Source organism: Pieris rapae, chromosome 10 (assembly GCF_905147795.1).
Source record: "Pieris rapae chromosome 10, ilPieRapa1.1, whole genome shotgun sequence".
NCBI lineage: Eukaryota > Metazoa > Arthropoda > Insecta > Lepidoptera > Pieridae > Pieris > Pieris rapae.
Window position 1 is genome coordinate 6586946 of NC_059518.1, and position 13375 is coordinate 6600320.

General features: G+C 31.7%; 1 protein-coding gene across 5 annotated transcripts in view; it reads left to right on the top strand.

The window, feature by feature from the left end:
* Window positions 1-13375, top strand: part of LOC110992324 (GTPase-activating protein skywalker) — a 65775-nt gene that overhangs the window by 4686 nt on the left and 47714 nt on the right. For all 5 annotated transcript variants that reach the window (XM_045629882.1, XM_045629879.1, XM_045629878.1 and 2 more), the window contains exon 4: window positions 4227-4429. In XM_045629882.1, the coding sequence (XP_045485838.1) occupies window positions 4227-4429 (203 nt within the window). The remainder of the gene's footprint in view (window positions 1-4226; window positions 4430-13375) is intronic.

The window sequence follows — 13375 nt, forward strand, 5'->3', positions numbered from 1 at the left end:
ACCCAAGTCGAAAGGTTTGAGCATTGTTTTAAGAAATTAAAACAAGACTAATAAAAATAAGTAATAACAACAAAATCTCTCAGCAACGTAGGCATCTCCTTAATAGAAAGGGGCGATGAAGTAGGAACGAATCCTCCGATCTCCAACCTCATTCATTAAGCACCACATTGTGTAAAATGTATGCGCATAATCTATGGCAACATTCCATACGCTAATAATAATAAGTAGATTCCTATCAACTTGATATTACAGTCTCTCTGAACATATGGTTGTTGAAAAGCACTCGAAACGCTTGCACACTTTTATACGCAAACCAAACACAATATGTATAGGTGTTTTCACAGTCAAAGCGATAAAACACGTTTGCAAACAAGGCCCTAGGAAGGTGGAAGAATTGACATTGATGCTGACCTATCGCAATCGTAAAAAGTGTAATTAGTCATGTAATTCCATTAATTGTCATTGCTTGTTACTTTTTTTAATTAGAGCAAGTACGAATTCAATAAAAATGTATATACATATACATATATATAAAAAATTTTAATCAATTCATTTTCATTTAAATTATAAAACTGACGTTTACACCAAACATGGTTACGGATTGACTGCGCTGTTAAAATGAGTTAAAAAGTGACGAAATCAGTGCCATAGTGTCCTTCTATATAATGTTAAACAGATCAAATGATTTTTATAAACAGAGTATAACTATAAATAAAGCAAATGATTTGTATGTTTAACGTTACTCGACATTTTCTAAACGTTACTTTGAAACCTTTTCTAGAAAAATGTAGAGAACAATATCGAAAAAGAGGGTAGTTCTGTGTGCGTAAATTTTGAAGGTAATTAAGATTAGCCTTACAAATTTCTATTCTCTTGCTACTCATTCTTTTTTGACATTTTTAAAGCCTGGAACACTGTGATTTGACCCGTTGGTTCTAGACCCGTGGCACACACATACAGAAACACTGGCTTCCATCTATAGGCGCCTGTTTCAGTCTCTCTACAAAATAACACTATTCTGACATGAAACAAAACTTTTGTAAATTCGAAAGAACTAGCGACATCTATATTTAGCTCGTATGTAAATGTTATTTACATTGTGATTTAATTAATTGCATCACGATTTCCGATTACCTCGGTAGATGTCATTGTTTGCCTACGGAATTAAATTATTACATTCTAAATAAGATCTATTAACTAATTTCGTATCTACGTTATTTTTGTTACACGCATTTACTATTCAAGTAAAATATCTTTCACTGTTACTTTAATTTATACTTATGCCTAAACTTACTTCGTCTTTCGTCTACTTACTTCGTTTCGTCGTCTTCTTACTTACTTCGTCGATAGTATCGCGTTTACATACTCGTCCTGCCCACTTTCCTACCCACTTCCCATGCTCACTACGGCTGAATGTAAATGAAGTTTGTAGTGGAATTGCGCAATTCTTTAAAATATGTTATAATAAATTACTCATTGAGATTAAGACGACTTAGACGGTGCAATAAAACCCGTAATAGTCTAAGAAAAGGGCATTATTTTGATCGGGCCACGTTATTTTATGGAATTAAATATCTATAAATATATATCTATAAATAATTTTCGGTAGTACTAATCAGTATTCAAATGCTCAGTCACTTATTTCTAAGTATAAAATATCAGTGTTGTACAATGTGACGCAAATCGACTTATGACTGATAGTGTCTTATGAGTCATAAATGATAATATATCATCTTACACGGATGATTTATAGTTAAAAATAATTTAGATCAATTAGCAATATTTTTTGACGATATCGTTGTTTATATATGGTCGAATTGTCAAAGGGTCAAAAGTCGAACAAATTGGGAAACTGTTATCTCTAACAAACAATTAGTAGCGGGTGAATAGAAATTTGTAAGGCTAATCTTAATTACCTTCAAAATTTACACACACACTGAACTACCCTCTTTTTCGATATTGTTCTCTACCTTTTTCTAGAAAAGATTTCAAAGTAACGTATAGAAAATGTCGAGTAGCGTTAAACATACACATAATTTGCTTTGTTTATAGTCTTACTGGGTTTATAAAAGTCATTCGATATAATTACTGAAATAAAAATTTTGAATATGTACATGCTGACCAACTAAGCAGTCGGTGCGGTAAGTCAATGCGATCCAATATAATTCTTAATTGCAACGTGTCATTTATTCATATAACCTATGTACTTTAAAAAAATCAAGCCGATTACAATCGAACTATGATGACGTGAATATATTATTATAGTATAGTATTGTCAGCTTAAAAAATATAATCTAGCACATCAACTACACCAAATATCACGACAGTTGCTATCACTTTAAATAATTTGATTCTTGGAGTGAAAAAGGAGAGATAAAATAGTGTAACTTTAGAGGGTAGCAATAATTGTTTTATCAATTATTATTATTAAAATATATGTTTTTTATAAATGAAAGGAATTTTATCAACACTTGATCTATATAAGTGGTTGATTTATAATGCATTTTAATCTGATAAGTTGGGTATTTAACGTATATACGCTAAATCCAATTCATATTAATGACTTATTAAATGTATCACGTTGATTAAAAAACTCTTAATTGATTAATTAACTTGATAATGAGTAATATAAAACGGGAAACAGCTAGTTTCATTAAATGTGGTTGTTTTTTATCAATTTTTACGGTTTTTTTGTTTCATTTTTATTTTACTTGTGCCAGCCTTATAAAGTATTTTTTTAAATCTAGCTAGCACCTAAAGCCGTATAAGCAGTTATGATATCTGTAAAAACTATACTACTTAATTGTACCTATTCAGTAATGTTTAACTTGAAATCTTTAATAAGATGGATATTACCGATTATTATCTATATACATAGATAAACGATTTAACTATATGTATATATAGATAATAAAATAGGGATAAAATAACATAAATTTTGATTACAATCCTTTATCTTATGTTTAATTATCATTAAAATAATATCTTAAATAGTGAGTGAGGCATTATAATAATGTATTGGTTTAATAAAAATCAAGAGTTTAAAATAGTATAAAGTTGCTGTTTTGTCCAAACAAACGGTTTAAATTAAACTTGAACACTAATCGGTGCGGCGTTGATAACCTCACCTTATCAGTTGTGGTAAGATTTAACTGTGCAATGCGGGGTGTGGTCAAAGATACCGGTATATATTATTTATTTATTCCGCATTATAAACAATATGTATTTTAAACACACTATATTTCAATATATATATGTACTTATTACCATTAATTAGATTATAATTTATATGTAAGAATTACTACCAAAGTAATAGATGATACAATCTAATTTACATCGTATAATTTTCAATTATAATGCAGTAAAGAAATAAAATCAATAAAAATTATATTTATCTATAGTTTAAATACTAATTTTAACTCTGTTGCACGTTACCCAACTGAGCATTATGAAATTTTTACCCATAAGTTCTATTTTGCTAATTCTTGGCACCATTGCCGTTTGGAATAAGGAAATAATTTTCTAAAGAAGTCATGATTCAAATATGTAAATCGTAATAAATGATTGCTTTTAAAGTATTTCTGGATGCGCCCATACCTGGCGATCGATACGCTTTATGTAGGGTTGCATAAATCATTCGACATTATTGTTTCTCGAATGCAAATACTTGAAATCATTCTTAGTACGGTGTTTGTTCGTTTGGCGAATGTCCAATACTGAATGCGTTTGTGCAATAATTCATTGCCTATTTTTGTGTTGTGTACTTTTAACATTATTTTTTTAGATGTGGTGACTTTTTGTTTGTGAAATCATAAGATGATTATGATTTTTTTGTATTCAATAATTATATTCACTTAGCTTTTTTATAAATAAACCAATGTAAGACTTTAAATAACATTTAAAAAAAAAACACTATATATCTATTCTGTAGTCACGAACTATTTTTTTTATGTATAGGCCTTATCGACCAAGAAAGCATTCATCCGGTTAAATAAACAATCGAAGTGTGACAGTGTTTGCCGCTATCGCATTTTCCGGAGGCTGGGCGAGCTTGCGTCCGCCGGCGGCAGTGTCGCATGCGCGCGCGCACCGAAAGCATGTGCTGCGCGTCTCCATTGCGATGTACATAGAACCCGCCGCGTTTCGAGCGCCAAGCGCTGAGAGCCTCGCTCCCAATGACTCAAATACTGTATGGACGCAGTGCTTACCTTCACCCTTATTCGCAGGCAAGAAAGCACCCCTCAAGACATACGAAGAGATCCAACCGCTCATCCAACAGAGCCGCAAACGAGACCTCAAGCTCATCATTAGAGAGAACTCCTGGCCCATCAATAGCCCTATCCGGGCCTCACTCTGGCCAGCCCTCTGCCGACAACATCAACATGGCAAATCCATGCTCGACGGCTTTTATTGGGATATGGTTACGCAGGTCAGTGCTCTATACTTTTGCAATGCATTCAAGGTTCCCAACTATCGCTCCCTTTTTAACCTATGCGAAGCCTTATCGCCAAATCGCGCACGTAATTATCCTCAAGGTTATATCTATTTACTTACCGCCGAATGTTTGTGAGATTTTGTTGCCCCCAGATAAGATGACGCGTCAAGGTCGAAGAGCGTTTTCATTCAAACGCTCTTGTTTTAACAAGTTCCGTGTGAAATGCTAGTTTGATCTATATTTGCCTAGGCTTAGAGGCTAAAATCGGTTGTGCGAAAAGTTTACGGTCAGTGCGTTAACAAGTATGGACCGAGAGCTTAATTATTAAAAGCCTTAAATGGTTAGCGCAAGATGACGAGTGGAGGCTTTTACGAAATTAACAAAGAGCTAAATTGAGGTTAGCTTATCAACAAACAACTTTATCATCTATTTTTATCTTTATTGTGAAGACTGCTTTCGTACGTTACTGATTATATTCAATGTACCTACATGAGAACCGCTTATTGCACATCGGGCCTCTTTCACCGCTACCAACCTTGCGAATAAATTATTATGCAACCTTAAACCAAACCAATGGCTGTCAACACGTGCTCACATTCACTAACGCTTATGGATATAGAACACGCTTTATACAAATCAATGTTATCCGACATCAGAAAGTATACAGATTTGCATCTAGTTCCCATTAAGAAAATGTTTTAAATGAATTTGCCTTAATGAAAAAAACGTTGTTCGTTCTATCTCGTTGGACTTTGAATTCCGAAAAAATTACGTCATACACGATTTCATCGAACATTAAATTAAAATATTAGATTACAGTTCTACGCATTTTAGAATATTTAATGTTTTACAAAAAAATTAACACCGCTTTCGGCATTTTAAATCATTAAGTCCTTTATAAACCCAAAAAAAACTTGACAAAACTTGCTTCAAAAGTCCTTGTGTTCGACATCAACGCGTATGCGTTCAGCATCGTATGCTGCATCACAATTAGCCTCTGGTAACAATAGCGGAACAATTGTATCGCAGGTGTTGATTTCATTGTTTTTTCTATCGAATGATTTTGTTGGGCCTAGTCATTGAGACTAATATTCTGCAAAAAGCGCCTTTTTACTGATGTTACGATTGTTTGATAAAATTATTCCAATTTTAAAATATTACTCAGTTTTAGTAAAATTTTCTAATAAGTACTTAATTCGTTAATACTATTATATTATTATTCTATTATATAGCAAAAATTTGTTACAATATACCTAACTTCAAGTTTAGTAGATCAGTTTCAGAACTAAATCAATAAAAAAAATTAAAATATCTACCTAATTAGATATTGTGGCGAAAACTAAATTGAAAAATATCGTAGGTTGATGTTTCGTAGAAAAACCCTTATAATTCGGCAATGTAAGAATGTATTTCCTTGCTGCTTTTATGGCAAAACATATTAGAACAAAAAAAACATACACACAAATATATGGTATATTATGGAAACAAGTTATCCTCCAAATCTAGACTTTTTGTAAAGACAAAACAAGGAGTGTACAACACGTAGTTTACCAGTGAAGAAATGATTCATTCTCGAAATCAAGCTACACATTAATGCACACAGTTTTTCGGAAAATTTTGACTGTTTAAAATCGGCCTGTTTCATGGTGTTTGCTGTGTTTATTATTTCGACGCACGCGGTTGGCATCGTGTCAACCTTTCGGCCTGTTCACCTTCGATAGTCCGTACTTAAACATGTTACAGTTGTATGAACGCTGCATTGCAGCTATAACATAAAACGATTACCATTGCTGTATTTCTACCAAGATCCCGCAGATAATACTGTGCAAACCAACAGATCTATTACTCGTTGCATTTCGCATTCTTTGCGTGGTATTTTAATTTTTTCAATCCTTTATGGTCATATATAGTTAGTCTATTGTTGTAATGGTCGGTACTTCCAATAGAGACACCGATACATGCTTCTGACGTTTTTGAGCAGAATCTGTATTGGCGGAAGCACGACATATAAAAGTTTCTTTACAATAATCAATTATTGTTATGTCAATACTTAAAGCAGTTAAAATGAAGGCATAAATTACAAAAATATATTTTACAAGGTAATAAAATTATATCTAAATTATAAAATACTCGTGTCATGGTGTTGGTATTTAAACTCCTCCGAAATGGCTGGACCGATTTTGTGAAATTTTATGTGCATACATAATATGTGGTTAGGTCTGCGAATTGGACAGCCTAAATGTCCACCCCAATTTTTTTTTAAATACAACCATACGTTTTTTATTTGTTATTTGAAAACTTATTTTTTATAGGTTTTTATAGTGAAAAATTTAACAGAAAAACCATAATTGTTTTCATTCCGGAAAACCGAATAGTTTCTGGGGCGGCATAGCAAAATGTTCCTTGTTGGTTGTACTAAAAAGTTAGGCTAAGGAGAAACGAAGTTCGAGGAGGCAGCTAGGTAATTCAAATCCTATATTTAAGTAATAAACTATTTGTTTAATATTTTTTTACAAAATTCTCGAAGTAGAATCATAGGTAATTGTAACCATTTAAATGAAATAGGTCGTAAGAAATAATATTTCAAAACTAAGCAACTCCTAATTATTTTAATGATGTTCGAGCGTTGAGTATGTTGACGTTAATTTACTATTCCTGTATATAACATGTTAAATAAATAATGTGTTAGTAAATATGCACACTAACTTTTATATATGACTCATATACTGAAGAATACCATGTATTATATGGTTTAAACGGAGGGTTTTGAGTTTAAAGGCTAGGTTTATATGTGCATTAATATATAATGTTTAAAGAACTTTATTTCTCATTACAAAAAACAGAAATATTTTATTTACATGAGAAACTTAATATTAATATGTATATATTATATACGAGCGAGATACACGTCGCCATATATATTAGCTACCATTAAAAGATACACCAATACCCATTGATAAAAATATTATATCGGTACAGAAATCATTGCTCGTTTGTCATTAGTAATAATTAAAGAATGCAATTACATTCGTTATTTCCGTTTGCCTCTAAGATGTAAATATTGTGGTGATTCAAATGGTCAGGACTCCGCCACGTGGCTGTGACAAGGTGAGCTCGCCAAGATTCCGGTTTTCTGAGAAACACCGGAATGCCGATCTCAAAATAACCAACTCCATTCTGGACCGGTGATTTCATCCAGTTCCTGTTGTTTTGCATACAATTTCGAATACTTCCGTTTTATCTAGAGGACAAATGATAATTTGTCTTCTAGTGTCTTCTGTGATTGTGGGACTGATTTTTTTAAATATTTAGCATTTTGGTCCAGTTTTCTCACAAATAGTCAAAAATCTATTAACCTTCTTCGGGTTCTTTAAGGGCTGTTAAAACCCATGTATTCAAAGTGAACATATATTGTATAAGTGATATTTAGTTAAGGGAAATATAACTTAATTATTATCAGTATTAGAGCAGCTGTAAAAAAATCTAAATGACTATAACAATTAAACTAACTAACCGGTTTCTTAATGTAAAAATTTGACGTGGGTTATTAATTTTAAAACAAAACGCAATAATTTGTTTACCTATAAACGTTATACGTTAGTGTAAACAGCTTAGATTTTGAATAGTTGTTACATGAACTATTTCGAAAGATGTTCATATGTAATTTTATATTTTTTTTTTAATTAAAATCTATCGCTTTGGAAATTTTAAGGCCGGAAGGAAACGCATTGGCGAGCCCTCCGGCAATGTGAGTGTTTGGATGGCGGTATTTAACAACTTAACATGTGAATCTCCTACCCGTTTGTCATATAGAAAAAAATATTCTATTTTTAGAATGTATTTTATTTTAATAAGTCATAACAGTATATTGCGACTAAGGGCTCTATATTTTTAAACTGTGATTTGATCGATCTTGTTGATCGTGTTATCTCGCTATGGCGGCATCTCAATGTCACTTGCATGAGTGGGCTCACATTGTCACTGGCATCTGGTGTAGTGCCAACGACACATACACCTTGACCTCGGGGTCCATCAAACGGGGCTAAACGTGGAATGAGGAAATAGATGTATAACATTATGATTCTTTGACATAATCACATTATTATGTTATGTATTTTTATCTTATTATATTTATAGATTCTTTAATCGTTTGTATACTGTACCGACCCGAATAAATAGGATCTACTGACCGAACGAACTGGTTGCAGATATCACACTTACTCAGCTGTGACTATGTGACCTTTAAGAAATTTCCAATACTTCTTGGCCCGTGCCATGCCCTGCTAATAGCTGGTTTAGCTGCAGGTCCACCATCTCTATCCAGTGGTAGCGGTCGCAGATGTTCTGTCTGCAAATATACTATAATTTTAGTGGTGTTGTAAACTAGATAGAAGACGGAAAGGAATAGGATAAGCTGTATTTAGACAAATTACACATACCTTTACATTAATAATAATTCATATCAATCTAAAAGTTATTTATTAAAAAAAATATATACGTACTATTACTTATTATTACGCTTACAAAATTTTACATAATCTTTCTTTTCATAAATATATAAAAATAAATCTTTGCAGGTTTTGTACATAATATGTTAAATAAGAATAAAACACTCTATTTTTGATTGCATTTTCCTGGCTTCTATCGTCATTTGAACAGTTTTGTTAATTCAATTTAAATTATTATATAAACGCTTAATGCTATAACGTTGCTAATATGGCACTTTTAATTAAAAAATCAATGATATGCCCACTTGGCCTTTAACTTGAATAATCTGAGGTCGTGGAAAGTAACCACAAAGACTATTTTTGTCCATAATCTCATTATATCAAAGCCGATTACACTCGAACCGTCGTTACAAAGTTACATTTTAATTAGATCTTCTCTCGTATCACTTTATATTAAGAAATTTAGTCTTAGTAGTTTGCCTATTAGTTCATTCAGTTACGTTTTAACAGAGTAAATGAGCATAAGGTTTGAATTTATAGGATGCTCATCTAATGTTAAGTGATACCACCGCCCATGGGCACTCACATTGCCACAGGACGTTGCCGGCCTTTTAAGAATTGGTCCGCCGTTCTTGAAGGACCCTTAGTCGAATTGTTTCGGGAATACTTCAGTAGGCAGTTAGTTCCACATAGTGGTGGTACGCGGTAAAAACTGCGTTAAAAACACTTTGTCTATGTCGTGATACTTTATTATTTTATGTTGGTAACTTTGTATTTTATGATTGAACTGACCTAGGCTATCAATACCTATGTTTTTGATTTGGCATCATTCTAATATGTCGTTACGTTTTTTATGACGTGTTTCGTATGTATCAGGGTCGATGGATGTATGAGGCAATACTCTGCAACTCTGTTAAACTTAAAGACTTAATGGTAAGGAAATGACACTCTAACAAAGGTTGATTACAACAATGATGTCTTCTAACGACGAAATGGTATTTCAGTGTATTTATTAATAAACTAGATATTTTTGTAAAATGATAATATTTTTAATTTTTAAATTTATAGCCTAACTAATTACACCATATATGACGTAGATTAAGTACATTTAACAAAGACAATGTGCTAATAATTTGCTTGTTGAGGTGTGTGTACAGATAATACGAAATAAATCGAGACTAAAGTTGTAGTTCTTTAATTAAAAATTCAATAATCACGGTTACGGTAAACGATTTAATTTTGGAGAGATTTAGGCTAACTCATACTTTTATCTCTAAACAATATTCTCCCAATTACATAGATAGCGTGATCTAATGCAAATTATTTTTACATTTATTCATGATTACCTTAAAAAACATTGGGATAATGCTTACCTATGTAATCGCGGTATGGCCACATGCCAAATACGAAAATAGTTTGGAGTTTCGTCACGTGCCTTGCTTGCGATCGAGAATTATTACTGTTATTGTTGCAATTACATATTGTGAAGTAAATATTGAAACTAAGAAATATCACTACGATGACACAGAGCTGTTGCTTTGCTATCGACTGCATAAAGATGGAATTGCGTAAAATATAAGAAATAATTGTTTTCAATTACCAGATTATTCAATATACGTAAGCTAATGTACATTTCTACTACTTGCATTGTGTAGAGTTTTTATTGATAGAAACTATATAATTATATATTAATTATCTTTTATGATACAGTATTGTGCAAAAATAAAATGTGGCGTAATAGATGACTAGTTATAATCCCATATGAGGAACGACGTACTCAAAAGATTTTTGTCAAAAATTTTTGGTTTTTTATATAGGAATTATACTTATTATTTTATATAATTAACTATTAGTATAATAATAATAGTAGTACTCGAAGCCTAATAAGAGACGGGAAGGAGCAAGAATTACAACTCATAAGTAAGCAAAATTTGAAGTAAAATATATTTTTATATATATTTCAGTTTTTTTTATTTTTCAGTAGCTTTCAGTTCTAAAAGGTAGATTCAGTCCACTCCATACCACAACTTTCTTTATACAACGGATTAAAATATAAAATTATAAATAATGAACCTTGGTGATAATTAGCTAATTTTAAACTCACTAAAGACCTACTATACCGAAAATACAGTTTTGTTGTTGTGACAGGAATTGCTAGAATCTCAAGGTCTGTGTCATGGCTAGTGATTAAGTGCGATCGATGACAGGAAGTCGAAAGCAGCCGCGGTCCATTTCCTGCACCTGCAAGGATTCTTTGACATTGTTGAGTTAGTCACTTGTTTCGTATTGATTTGAAAAAAGAATTTAGGTATATAAACATTCTATATCGACTGACATCATGAATAATAAGAGATTTTTTTTCTAAATATAGACTGAATAAATAATTATAAAATTAAAATGTGTGCTATTACGCAACTGTGTTATGATTACATTGCTCCTTAATAAATATATGAGTAACAATATATCACAAAGTGTAAGTTCCTTTGTTGTTCTCGATATATGATTAAGAAGTCGGGTGCAAATTTATGGAACCGTCTTATAGATGCATTTTCGTATCATCGGTTTGAGTACATATCTAGATACTTTATGGCCTTGAGTCTTTTGCTAAAATACCAATATTTTCTTACTTAAAATAATGAAGTACCTGTAAGTTTCTGTATGAAGTATACGGAATTATTTTTTTTTTTAATTTAAGGCATGTTAGAGAACAGCACAGTCGTGCGTCAGCAAGCTCTTTTTCTTCCCTTGCTCTCGCAGGGCGACTCTTTTTGAAACGTATGCTGTGAGTTAAAACGAACCTTTTTAACTTAATGTAATAATTCATATTACATTATGTTTGTAAAAAATGTGCTTTAAATTTATTACTATAAAATAATGTTTATATATGAGATGTTTTGAAATATAACTATTATAGTAAGAAATAGAGAGAACGTAGAATTTTTCGTCAGTATGCAATGAATACAAATACATATTTCATGTCCCGAAGCTGAAAAGCTGTGCCAAAAGTATTTTTCATTAAAGCCTTCTACGGTCGCCACAGATAGATTAATTATAACAATGAGCAAACAGAAAAAATAAATCACCTAACGTGATAATTTATTTAGAAATGTGTTTTATACAAACAAAAAATTCTATCTAAATCTAGTATCTTAGTAAAAAGCAGTGTTTATTTATGCCTTGCCTTGCCTTGTTGAATAATTCGTATTCGCCATATTGAAGCTTTGATATTCACTAAAGTAGTTGGTTGCATCACTGACTTTCATACATTGTATTTATACGTTTCCTTTAAAGATACGGGAACATTATATGCAGTTCTTATCTGTTGACCGCAAGTGAATCAATCACTTTACGTAACAAGTATTCCCCTCTAAATATATTAAAAATGGTATTGCTTAATTAATGGAGAAAATACTGTACGGATAGCAGGAACATAGGATTTCTTCTTTGGGTAACATTGTTTATCGTCTTGACGTTATGTTGAGCTAATAAATTTCTTTGTAGTGACATCGATTTGTGGAAAATTTTACTTGAAATTGTAGAACGCATTACCATGAGTCCACGATGAATGTTTTTGTGTTTTTCTGGTACGTTTAAAGGTTGGGTCAAAGATGTTTACATTATCCTTTTTGTCGTGTTTGTTTTCGTGTATTTAACGTGGAAAAATTGAGAGAATTTCTTAACTCCTGTCCTTTATTGTTTCATAAAGGTAGAAATATATAAACATATAAATTATGTTAACATACAAATAAATTATTTAATATAGATAGCTAAGATTTAAAGCCGGGCCCTATATCGATAAGAGTATTAATATATAATTTCAAGAAGCTTATAAGTACGTAAGGAAGTGTTAATTATAATTCTTAAATTAAACAATACATATATTTTGATAAATATCAGTCTCCAACGAAATTAACCAAGATAGTTTTAATGAAAAATATCCACTAACATGGTACGTAATCGTCGATTAGACTAATCTGTGACGGGACTCATGTAAACCTATTTGGCCTATTTTTGTGTTTTTTTTTGATAAAGTATAACATGACATGTTATTGAACTCCATAAATCTTTTAAGTTCTACTTTGAATTTTTTTATAACTTATCAAGCTCAGTTCATTCACGCCGATATCGCCATAATCATTAGACCAACACCTATGTCTTCAAAAATAGATTTGGCTAATTTTTTTTAGATTTCACTAATTTGGCTTTAGTACAGGCATTTTTCGACACGGCATTAAACATGTAAATTGTACATGAATAGATTTACATTTTACCGTTACTAATACATGTAACTCGTGTTTTAATTGTTTATAAGTGAACCGTTTCCGGAATATGTTACCGATGCCCTTACCAACGTTTTATAGGCTAATTGTATGTAGGAGATCATTTTAATATTGCCTGTATTCTAGAACGACGGCATACGAAAACGTCAACAGAGATACTATTTTGTTTACAAATACTATTTATTTGTGCTAATGATAATTTATGTTACACA